This window comes from Panthera onca, chromosome D3, assembly GCF_046562875.1.
Source record: "Panthera onca isolate mPanOnc1 chromosome D3, mPanOnc1 haplotype 2, whole genome shotgun sequence".
Classification (NCBI taxonomy): domain Eukaryota; kingdom Metazoa; phylum Chordata; class Mammalia; order Carnivora; family Felidae; genus Panthera; species Panthera onca.
The window spans coordinates 5,858,224-5,870,862 of NC_138350.1; the positions used below are offsets into that span (position 1 = coordinate 5,858,224).

Genomic DNA, 12,639 nt, shown 5'->3' on the forward strand with positions numbered 1-12,639 from the left:
ATAACCTAAGAGAATTTCATCTGGTTTTGGATTCACTTAGTTTGGAGATTAAAAAAAACATCCACAGTCCATAGACTGCATGGAATAATCATCTTTATTACTGTGTTCTTGCAATAAGGAGTACCAGTTTGTTAACCTAATAGTAAAAATACCACTAAAGTTTAAAGAGTTACCAGCAATATTCCAGAATGAGGCTTGTGTCCATATCTATATTCTCCACAAGAGCTTTAATGAGGTCTTTCTTGGTGAGAAAATGTTGCCTGAAAACCGGCTGGAAAGAAATCTAGAAATAAAAAGAGCAAAACAAAAACCCCAATAAAGTGAAAGGTATTAGAATAAGGACACCATGGTGATTTGCCTTTTTACTATCCTTTTTTATAGAGAAACATTTTTCTAGACTCCTCTAACCCTTTTTTATCCCCCTACCCAACTTGACCATCATTCTGAGATTTCAGGTATATTTGGCTATGGGCCCCAAATCTCTTAGTCAGGTTACCCTTTGGTTCTTCATCAATTAGTTGTTATCAATAACCAGTCCCATTTCTACATTTGAACTAGGCTTCAAAACACATATCCTTTCTGTAGTGATCACATTCCTGATTAGCCTACTTGCGAGTAAAATAAAATGTTTTTTTTTTTTTAATTTTTATTTATTATTTTTGAGACAGAGAGAGACAGAGCATGAACAGGGGAGGGTCAGAGAGAGGGAGACACAGAATCTGAAATAGGCTCCAGGCTCCGAGCTGTCAGCCCAGAGCCCGACGCGGGGCTCAAACTCACAGACCGCGAGATCGTGACCTGAGCTGAAGTCGGATGCTTAACCGACTGAGCCACCCAGGCGCCCCAAGAAGAAATACTTTTAAAAAAAAATACCAAACGCACTGAGTGTCTAAAGCAGACTGAAAGAGAGGCTGTGGTCAAGATGGCAAGGCATAGAAATGCAGCATCACGCGAACTGAATCACGGAGAGACTGAATTATACTCTACAGCCAGATGTATTATACTCGTATAGTTTGAGGACCTCCTGTAGAAAATAGAGGATGCCTTTCTGTCAACCAGTGATCTAAAACAAAAAGGCAGTATGTCCACTTTCTCGGTGGGTCTTACTTCTAAGTGAATGCATGTGAATTTCAAGCCACATAATGTTCATAATGTTCTGAGCTGTCAGCACAGAGCCCGACGCAGGGCTCGAACTCATGGACCACGAGATCACGACCTGAGCCGAAGTCGGACGCTTAACCGACTGAGCCACCCGGGCGCTCCAAAATGTTTTAAAGACATAGTGTCAAGAACACAGTTTTGTTTGTTTTTACAAAGTGAAAAATGACTTTTCCCTAGGAGTTCATAAACTTCAGTATACCTGTGTACACAGTGATGTTATCTTTTTAATTTTTAAATTTACTTATTTTGAGAGAGAGTGAGCGAGAGAGAGAGCACACAAGCAGGGAGGGAGCAAAGAGGGAGGGAGAGAATCTCAAGCATGCTCTGCACTGTCAGTGCAAAGCCTGATGAAGGGCTCAAACTCACAAACCATGAGATCATGACCTGAGCCAAAGTCAGATGCTTAACCGACTGAGCCACCCAGGCACCTTCACATTGACTTATCTTCCACCAAACAGCAACAGAAAAGTATGAGGCTAAAGGCTAGGTCTGAAACAGCTTATATGTTAATTAATCCTAGATATAGTTCTATCAATGGGAAAGCTAAATAGAAAAAAATGTCAAGCCTCAGGGGTGCATCTGGGTAGCTCAGTCAGTTAAGTGTCCAACTCTTGATTTTGGCTCCGGTCATGATCTCACGGTTCATGGTTCAAGTCCCACACCTTTCAGTGCAGAACCTGCTTGGCATTCTCTCTCCCTCTCTCTGTTTGGGATTCTCTCTCCTTCTCTCTCTGTCCCTGCTCTGCTCTCTTGTGTGCGTTCTCTCTCAAAAATAAACATTAAAAAAAAGTCAAGGGCACCTGGGTGGCTCAGTTGGTTAAGTGTCCGACTTTGGCTCAGATCATAATTTCACAGTTCATGAGTCCGAGCCCTGCATCAGGCTCTGTGCTGACAGCTCAGATCCTGGAGCCTGCTTTGGATTCTGTCTCCCTTTCTCTCATCCCCTCCCCCACTCACATTCTGTCTCTCTCAAAAATAAACAGACGTTAAAAAAAAGTCAAGCCTCTTCTAAATTTTCTTAAAAATACAGAAAACAGGAAATGAAGCAAATGGTCCTTATTTGTTTGAAAACAATAATGTGTATATTTAATATAACTAAAATTTATGAGTCCACAACATATATCCTCTCCCCAAAGAAGAAGACTTTAAGATTTCCTGGGGAAATCATCAGAATGGATCAAATTTGATGGTACTCTGAAGAATACTCACACCAAGTTTGCCAAGACGAATACCCCACTGAGCATCAGTACTGAGTTCACGGAACTTAAGCTCTGTTTCTATTTCCTGATAGAGGCTGGCCAGCTGAGAGCCCACCAGAGATATTGCCTAAAAAATTAAAATAGAATTAAAATTCAATCACAATAGAATATGTTCTAACACCTTTTGGATGAAACCCAACAATAAAAATCATAACCTTTCTTTGTGATAACAGTGTGGAATATTACATATTGTTTCATACACACAGTCATTATTGATATAATAGGTCATTCAGCTTTTATTATGATGCCATAAATGTAGTCTGGCTTTCCTTCAAAGAAAAGGCCAAATTTTGGTTATCCTGAAAATAAAATCCCCACAAAAGGCAAATTTTAAAACAAACATCAAAGAGAGATTCTGCATCTGCTAACCTTGTCCAACAAAAAAGACCTGGCTCGTGGGTCTAAGGTTTCAAATACACTTCAGATATAGTAAATGTAAGAAGTGAAGGTCTATGGCCACATACAGATTTAAGAAATAAAAAATATCCTAATTCTTTGGGTTGAGCAGTGCTTATGACCTGCATATACATTCACTGGTGTGTCAGTAGTCAAGGAAAAGCTGTTAGAAAACAAGAGAGTTTGCTCCACATTTCTTCTGCTAAATCATTAAGTGGCAAAGCCAACTTCATTTTTTCCCCTAAATCTCTTCATAAAGAAATGAAGCTGTGTTTGCTCAGGCCATACCAAAATTTTGTCGTAATTCTGCCACGCTTTATCTATGAGCTTCCAGAGATTTTCAAACACTTCTTTTTGGGGTAACAGAGTGCAGTAACCCAATGCCAAGTCAAGATCCACCAGGCGACAATTAAATACCTATTGGAAGAAAGCATCAAGAGAAGGACATTCTTTACAATCAAAATAGAATTTGGTCTCTGAATGCTTATTTGTTATCAAATTTAATTATAACCCCTAAGAATAAGAAAGAAAGAAAGAATAAGTTTCGTGAAAAGTGATTTAGAGTAACTTGGTTCCAACTTGTATGCTTAGTTTTAATATCCTTTATCATTATCATAAACTTAAGGAAACAACTTGGACAGGTTGTATATAGCACAGAACCCTTACCTTCTTCTCCCTGACAATCCCATCACTTCTCTTTAAGCCCCAATATGCCCTCCCCATCCTCATTCTTATCCTGAGATATCAGAAGCAACTAGAAGAGAGAAAAGGAAAAAAAAAAAAAAAAGAGAGAGAGAGACAGAGAGCGAGCAGCTTACCAAGAACGGATACTCACTTTGTGCAACAGTGTTGTAGCGTTTCCCCTGATAAATGTAACAGCTTTCTCTTTCAGTTCCATAACAACATGCCTTGATTTAACTAACGTGGCCTCTCCAAACAACTTTTAGAAAAGAACAAAAGAATTGTTAGGTCTACTTCTATCTATGTGTCATTTTGAAAACTCTTCTTAAATATTAAGGAACTTTGAAAATTCATCATTATATGCAAAATGTGCTGGCATTTAATCTATGATGACAGAATGCTGCAGCTGAGGGGGGAACTGACTGGGAAGGCACAAAAAGGAACCTTTTCAAATATTCTATACCTTGATTGTGCTGTTGGTGACATGGTGAATACACTGTTGACAGACTTAAAATGTGCAATTTTGAAAGCAATACTTTACTTAAAGTTAATTTTGGGGCACCTGGGTGGCTTAGTTGGTTAAGCATCTAACTCTTGAATTCGGCTCAGATCAGGGTCATGGGATTGAGCTCCACATCAGATTCTGTGCTGAATGCAGAGCCTGCTTAAGATTCTTTCTCTCTCCCTCTCTCTGTCCCTCCCTCCACACTTGCACACTCCCTCTCTTTCAAAAAAAAAAAAATGTATATATATACATAAAAAGATAAAGTTAATTTTGTAAAAAATTGTTATTTAACAAATATAAACAGAATAGTAGAAGTGAATGCAATTCTGTGATTAGCTTCATAAGCAAGTTATCAACAGGTACTTTGCCTTCTAGAATCTTTTCAATGATGCTGTCAGGTAATAATTATAATAATTTAGGCTACAGTAAAACAAACAACAGATAGAGTTTTGACCTAATGTATTCACTGGGTTGGGAGTAAGAAGACATATCACTGCAACTTAAAACCTCAACTGAATGATTTCACCTCCCTCAGTCTGCTTCCTCATTTGCAAAATGGAGACTCTCAGGGCTGTTGTCAAGACTGAATATGAAAAGTATGCAAGTACCTTGAACCACACCTGAATCTCAGATGCTCAACACATGTTTCCTAAATCTGACAAATTATCAATTTCCTTGTTCCAGAGCCAAGTGAGAAAATGTGGACTCCAAATCCCTTTGTTTGGTGGTGTATTTGTATCTATATTCCTCCAAAGTGAAAGCATTTGTTCTCAGAACTATACCTTTCCACTCAGACTGGCATCCATGAAGCTTGATACAGAGTGCTGAAGACAGGTACCAAATGAACCAATGACAAATCTTAGGGCCAGTTCCCACTGGCTAGATTCTTGCAGGTTCTGGAGCAATGCCGAGATGGAATTTATAATAGGTAAAATGAGGTTGTCCCCTGTGAAGTGACAAAAGTACTTCATTTCAGTAAAAGTATTTTAATATTTAGATTTTTCAAAGAAATAAAGATCATAATTATTGAAAAACTGTTTTCAGGGACAGCCAATGTTTTCAATGTAGATAACGATCATAAAATTCTTTTTTCTTTTTTTTTTTTTTTTTAACGTTTATTTATTTTTGAGACAGAGAGAGACAGAGCATGAATGGGGGAGGGTCAGAGAGAGGGAGACACAGAATCTGAAACAGGCTCCAGGCTCTGAGCGGTCAGCACAGAGCCCGATGCGGGGCCCGAACCCATGGACCGCGAGATCATGACCTGAGCCGAAGTCGGCCACTTAACCGACTGAGCCACCCAGGCACCCCTAAAATTGGTTCTTAAAGCTAGTAAATGAGAGAATTAACACGGACTTTATTTAAACCAGAAAATAACTAAGTTTGACGATAACTGATCTATTTTCAGATGCTTAAGTCATTAGCTGGAAAAAAAACAAAAAACAAAAAACCACTTCTCCGTGGGGAAAACCAAAATTTATGAACAGATTCATAAGTTAATGTTCCAAGCCAATGACAGTCTCTTGACCTTCTGGAAGAGTAACACTGTAATAGTCATAATTAAGTACATCAAGAGCATTAAGTCAGACTTATATTCAAGATTTCAAGGAATTTCTGTTTTTCTGTTATTTATAAAATTGTAATACAATAATGTATATTTCTGATGTCAAGTACCTTCATTAATAGAACGGTATGGTAAACTTGTAGAATCCAAGGGATGTCTCTTGCTTTCTACAAAAAAGAGTGAAATATGTTAACAGTAAATAAAACAACTTGCTTGTAGACCACATATTCCAAGAAATATTTAAATATTATGCTATTAACAAATAATGTTCTAAAATAATCTACTTAAAAAAAAAAAAGAGCACTTAAGTACATACAGAAAAATACATACGTTAAGTGTACAACTTGATGAAGTGAATACATTCACGTCCCAGAACCCAAACCAAGAAATAGAACCTTACCAGTACCCGAAACCCTGTCTTCCCCCTTTCCAGTCATTATCCACCCTCGAGAGTAACCATTCCCCTGACTTCGGACAGCACAGCTTCTTTATAGCCTGTCCTTGCACTTTATGTGAACGAAATCATATAGTATGACGTGTTCTTTTGTATTTGGCTTCTTTCGGTCAGCACTGTGCCCACGAGATTCACCATATTCCCATGTGCAGTCCTAGTTCCAAACCTCCGCGCTTTAAAACTTGCATAAAGCAGAAATACATAGAAAATAACAACACAAGTGACATTTACCAGCCAGAGGCAGAAGTGACGCAATCATTTCATAGATAACAGGCAGCACCATCTGTGACTCCAGAACTATCCCATCTTCACTGAAGAAGTCACTGTAAGACCACTCTTCATATGGATCTTTTTGAGTTCCAAAGGAAGTCTAAATACCAAATCACAGAAAAGACACAAGTAAATACACTCCAAAACACAAATACCATCTTCACTAAGCAGAACCCAGAATCAGATGTACTAGAGCTGAACGCAGTTTGGATGTACTAGAGCTGAACGCAGTTTGGATGGTCAAATACAACTGTGTAGTCTGCTTCCTCTGGGTAGTCTGTGGCTTATGATAATGCCATTTTAAATTAAACCGTTACTCTAAGATAAGGACAATGTCCAGAGATGCCTTTTTTGAGGCCCAACATTTCAAAAGATAGGGCAACTTAAAGCCAATAAATGTCACTGAAAAAGAGGTTTCATGCCCTTGAGTTTTCCGGTCTAGAGTAAGAAAACACAAGAGGTAGGGGCACCTGGGTGGCTCAGACAGTTAAGTGTCTAACTTCAGCTCAGGTCACGATCTCATGGTCCATGAGTTTGAGCCTTGCGTCTTGCTCTATGCTGACAGCTCAGAGCCTGGAGCCTGCTTCGGATTCTTTGTCTCCCCCCTCTCTCTGCCCCTACCCTGCTCTCTCTCTCTCAAAAATAAACATTAAAAAAATAAAAAAATAAATTTAAAAAACCCACAAGAGGTAGATTTGATATTTTTATAAACTATACAAGTGATTTAAAAGTGGTTCATAATGGGCGGGCAGGGATTTGGTTTAAGGAAAAGAAATTTAAAGGCAATTTACTTTCATTAGAATTCCACAGTCATCCATGTGGCACTGTCTGGAAAGCTCTACTGCCGTTAATGTAGATTTACACAGTTCTAAAGCATCTAGCAAAAAATCTGAAAGAAAATGGAGAAAAATCATTACACTAATATTCCACGTGTTTGGAATAATGAAAACAATCTTTTAATAATTACCATTCAAATTTTAAAGAAGGCCACAAGATAGAACGGTTTCCACACAGCTTTGACTACCCTAAATAATGCAGTTTAAATTTTTACAGAAGCTTGGCCTAGATGTAACCTCGTATGTGGAGAGGCAAGGAACTTCACAATCCCATCAAAGTGATTATTATCAACAGTTGGAAATGACATTGTTAATATCTGTAAATATTTTGAAACAATAATCCCCATGGAGAATCAATTACGACTGGCTCTTTGTACAACGGAGAGAACGATCTTTTGTCTTTATGGCAATGTCCAACTGTGAAGAGACAGCACGTGGGAGATCCGTGTGAAATGAGACACAGAACACAAAACTATATTATACACCCCGTCACCTGGGCTGCAGATGGTGGCAGCTTGGCAAGCTAGAGCATGTATTTCAGAAGGAAGATTGAGGCCCGCGGGTGTTGCCATTGGAATGTCATTAGCCAACATGTGACAAAGCTTCTGACACGTCAAAAACAGCAACTTCCCAGTGTCGGCATTGCGGTGATACTTAAACAAGTCTCTGGAAAAAAGGAAGTGTCAAAAGTGAGAATACTTGGAGCAAAAGCAAATGCATTTGCCTTTCTTGGATTAATATATGAACACCACCTCTTTAAAAAGGGGCGCCCGGCTGGCTCAGTTACATGTCTGACCGTGGCTCAAGTCATGATCTCGTGGCTCATGAGTTCGAGCCCCGCACTGGGCTGTGTGATAACAGCTCAGAGCCTTGAGCCTGCTTCAGATTGTGTGTGTCTCTCTCTCTGCCCCCAACTCACGCTCTGTCTCTCTCTCTCAAAAATAAACATACATTGGGGTGGCTGGATGGCTCAGTCGGTTAAGGGTCTGACTCTTGGTTTCAGCTTAGGTCATGATCTCACAGTTGGTGGGTTCGAGCCCTGCATCGGACTCTGTGTTGACAGTGTGGAGCCTGCTTAGGATTCTCTCTTTCCCTCTCTTTCTCTGCCCCTCCGCTGTTAGTGCTCTCTCTCGCTCTCAAAGTAAATAAATAAACTTTAAAAATAATGAAAACAAACACTAAAAAATAAATAAAAAATAAAATCTCTTTAAAAATGTTTTTATGCCATCTAATGTGCTTTGTCTTTTAACTTATTTGGGATATTATTAACTGTCAGAGGGCAAGGCAACCTAAATTCCACGGTTAGGTTACCTAACGACTCACATCATGTGAGTTACCTGCCTGCTATGCTACCGTTTTGTGACCTAAACTAGGCTCCGAGGGCGAGAAACCAAGAATGATATCCATGCAAATGAAAAGGTCACTGGCCTAACCCTATTACCAAAGAGGTCAAGGAAGCACGTGTTCCTTTCAGACAAGCTGTGTGTGCACGGGGCCGGGGCTCACCTGCATCTTCTCAGCGCTGCTTCCAGGTTCCCATGGTTTAAGGCTCTCAAGGTCAGCTCGGCCTCCCGCTCTTGTGTGGACAAGTGCAGGGCCAGCGCCTGTCTGTGCAGCTTGGACTTGGTGCTCGGGCTCTTGTCCTCGGCAGCTGGAGGCTCTGCAGAGCTCTGGGATTTGTGTTTGGTCTGTGTGACTTCGTGAGCTCTGATGTACTGTTCACGGAGCTCTGAGACCAGGGCACTGTTGCTGTAATCTCCAAAGGACAGGAAGACCTCGAAGTTCTCCTAGGAAGGCAAACAGGACAGCGTGCCACATGTGCTCACTTCATCTGTTGTTAAAAACCACTGGCGAGTCTCAAATCTCTCCTTATTCTCCCTCAAAGACAACTCCCATGTTAATTAAGAATTTAAGACTTTATATTTCAAGTTATGAAAATAATACTATAATAAGTTTGAAAAACAGGAAAAACCATTTTAACCCAAGGATTTTTTTCTTTTCCTTTTTTTTCAATGTTTATTTTAAATTTTTTTTTTTTTTTTAACATTTATTTATTTTTGAGACACAGAGAGACAGAGCATGAACGGCAGAGGGGCAGAGAGAGAGGAAGACACAGAATCGGAAGCAGGCTCCAGGCTCTGAGCCATCAGCCCAGAGCCCGACGCGGGGCTCGAACTCACGGACCGCGAGATCGTGACCTGAGCCGAAGTCAGACGCTCAACCGACTGAGCCACCCAGGCGCCCCACAATGTTTATTTTTAAGAGAGAGAGAGAGAGCGAGAGAGAGTGAGCGAGAGCAAGGGAGGGGCAGAGAGGGAGACAGATAATCCAAAGCGGGCTGCACATTGACAGCCGACAGCCTGATGCGGGGCTTGAACTCATAAACCGCAAGATCACGACCTGAGCCGAAGTCAGACGCTTTAACCAACTGAGTCACCAAGGCGCCCCTTAACCCAGGATTTTCTAAATGTCAGCACTATTGACACCATTTCTTGGTGTCAGATCATTCTTTATTGTGGGGGAATCCTTGAATAGCAAAAGTGACAGAATTAAGTATTAGGTTTGGGTGACTGAAGAAACCAGCTTTGCTCTTTTTTGTAATAATTCCTTTTGGCTGCTAACTCCAGACTTAGAATTTATTTTTCTTACCCGATTAAAAAAAATCCCCCTGAGGCCCAGGGAAGGATACCAAGAGGCAGTGAGATCACCTTCTTCTCCCCCTCTTCTTCTGGCTCTCCTCCCTCTCTTCTCCTTTTCTTTCCCCTTCTTCTATTTTTTTTAAGTAATCTCTACACTTAACATAGGGCTCAAACTCACGATCCCAAGATCAAGTCACGTGCTCTTCTAACTGAACCAGTCAGGTGCCCCCTAGACCTTCTGTTTTGATGCAGTACTCTACAGCAAGGTTCTCAATCTTGCCAGATCCTCTGTTGTGAGGGCTGTCCTGTGCACTGTAGCAGCATCCCTGGCCTCTACCTGCTAGATGCCACTAGCACCCTCCTTCTACCACTCGTGACAATCAAAAACTATCAAAACTCCCTTCACAGTGCCAAGTACTCCCTGGGAGCAAACACACCTGAGCTGAGAACTGGTTATCCTAATAAGCAGTGACCATTTTCTTGGTCTTTCTTTTCAGTTTTCTTCACCAGCATTTTGTGGCTACACGGGTAATTTCATATGTTACCTTCTCCAGTTAACACTATGGCATTTCTCCTTTCTCCTGTCATTACACAGACTTCACAAATATTATTTTGGATGCCTGCATAACTTAATCTATGGTGCAGTTATTTATAAAATGTAAAATTTTGAAACTGAGGCTTTTCCCCAAAAAATATTAGTTATCTTTCCCAAAGGGGATGCATCATGTAGAAATACTTATTTATAAAAATAAATAGAATGTTTACTGCAGATAAGTTGTGGAAGACTTTATTCATTGTATGTCACAATTCCCTCTTTATTAGGAACCACAGAAATGTTTATGCTTATATAACCACAGACTATCTCTAGAAAAATACACAAGAAACTGGCAACAGCAGTTGCATCTAATGTGGGCAACTAGATAGCTGGAATATCAGGATAGGAGGAAGACTTGTTTTTCACTATATATTCTTTCAAACTTTTTTTTTTTTTGTCAAAGAGTTAATTCCTTATTGTTTACAACATGCAGTACAGAATTTTAGTAAGTTTATTTTTTATTGTGGTAAAATATACATAAAATTCACCATTTTAACCATTTTAAAGCCTTTTGAATTATGTAGCATCCATGTATAATCTAGTCAAAGATAAATATACAAGTGATTAAACCAAGAAGTTTCTCTTTTCAATGTGCATCTTTTTCCCAAGGAATGTAGCTTCTGTGTGTAGTCAATATAGCTCATGATTTTTCGAGAAGATATATATATGTTTTTAATGTTTTATTTTTGAAAAAACACAAGCTGGGAGGGGCAGAGAACCCAAGGTGGGGCTTGAACTCACAAACTGTGTCATCATGACCTGAGCCAAAATCGAACGTTTAATCGACTGAGTCACCCAGGTGCCCCCAAGGATATATATTTTTTATTTTCAGTAATCTTATTTTAACTATTTATTGCTGCTGAGGCAGTGCTAAGTAGAATAAGCAAGGGTACTGAGGTCAGACACATGGGGTCCGAGTAGCGGGTTCAGGTGATGAGCTCACCATGTTCACTGCAGCATTACTCACAACAGCCAAAAAGAAAAAACAACTTAAGTGTCTATCAACAGAGGAATAAACAAAATGTGGTCCACTCCTACAATGGAACATGAGTCAGGTGTTAAAGGAATGAAGCACTGACACCTGATACACGGAGGAACTTTGAAAACACGCTGACTGAGAGAAGCCAGACACAATGAGATAAATATTGTAGGATTCCACTTACAAGAAATCTATAGAAAGGCAAATTCAGAGAAAGTAGATCAAAGGTTTCCAGGGGTTGGAACGGGGGGTTACTGCTTAATGGGTAAAAATGGGTAAAATGCATAAAAAGTTTCTGCTTGAGGGGACGAAAAGTAGATGGTGGTGAAGGTCACAACATTGTAAGTGTAATTAATGCCATTGAACTATATATTGAAAAATGGGTAAAATGGCAAATTTTACATTGTTACCACAATTATGAAAAATTATTAATATACCAAAAGCACTGAATTATACACTTTAAATAGATGAACAGTATGGTATGTGAATTACATCTCCATAAAATTTTTTCCTTTTGTTTTTAAATTTTTATTTATTTTTGACAGAGAAAACGCATGTTTGTGAGGGTGGAGTAGAGAGGGAGGGAGAGAGTCCTAAGCAGGCTCCCTGCTGTCAGTGAAGAGCCTGGGGCTCAATCTCACAAGATCTCAAACTGTGTGACCAATGTCACAAGCTGTGACGGTGAGACCATGACCTGAGCCAAAATCAAGAGTCCGATGCTTAACCGACTGAGCCACCAAGGCACCCCAGGTTGTTTTACAAATGAGAGAAAAAAAGGAAAACCAGTACGCTGTAACTAAAATTCCCGAAGGCTTGGGGCACCTGGGTGGCTCAGTTGGTTGAGCATCCAACTTGGGATCAGGTCATAATATCATGGTTTGTGGGTTTGAGCCCCACATCGGGCTCCCTGCTATCAGTGCAGAGCTAGCTTCAGATCCCCTGTCCCCTTCTCTTTCTGCCTCTCCCTCACTTGCACTTTCTCTCTCAAAAATAAATGAACATTAAAAAAAAAAAATAACAAAATAAAATTATTGAAGACCAGTACAGAAAGTTTGAAGGATGGACTGATCATCCATGTCAAATGCAGTGATAAGTAACATAATCAGTAAAGTAATAATGTTCAACATAACATCTTTACCTGTAAGCTAGCAACAGCTTTAAATTGTTTCAGGATTTCTTCACATTCATCCTTCTTCTGCAGATTGTCTGTAATTAAATTTTTTTAAGTTATAGTAGACATCCAAATTCCCCTATTATTAGATTTTTTTTTTTTTTTTTTTTTAAGTAGGCTCCATGCCCA

General features: G+C 39.7%; 1 protein-coding gene across 3 annotated transcripts in view; it reads right to left on the bottom strand.

The window, feature by feature from the left end:
* The window catches only part of KNTC1 (kinetochore associated 1), a 73,956-nt gene that overhangs the window by 26,541 nt on the left and 34,776 nt on the right, over nt 1–12,639 (bottom strand). For all 3 annotated transcript variants that reach the window (XM_060612171.3, XM_060612169.3, XM_078435870.2), the window contains 11 exons: nt 12,478–12,545; nt 8,633–8,913; nt 7,620–7,792; nt 7,082–7,179; nt 6,252–6,390; nt 5,677–5,733; nt 4,785–4,948; nt 3,652–3,756; nt 3,105–3,233; nt 2,371–2,487; nt 174–283 (listed from right to left, as the gene is read on the bottom strand). In XM_060612171.3, the coding sequence (XP_060468154.3) occupies nt 174–283; nt 2,371–2,487; nt 3,105–3,233; nt 3,652–3,756; nt 4,785–4,948; nt 5,677–5,733; nt 6,252–6,390; nt 7,082–7,179; nt 7,620–7,792; nt 8,633–8,913; nt 12,478–12,545 (1,441 nt within the window). The remainder of the gene's footprint in view (nt 1–173; nt 284–2,370; nt 2,488–3,104; nt 3,234–3,651; nt 3,757–4,784; nt 4,949–5,676; nt 5,734–6,251; nt 6,391–7,081; nt 7,180–7,619; nt 7,793–8,632; nt 8,914–12,477; nt 12,546–12,639) is intronic.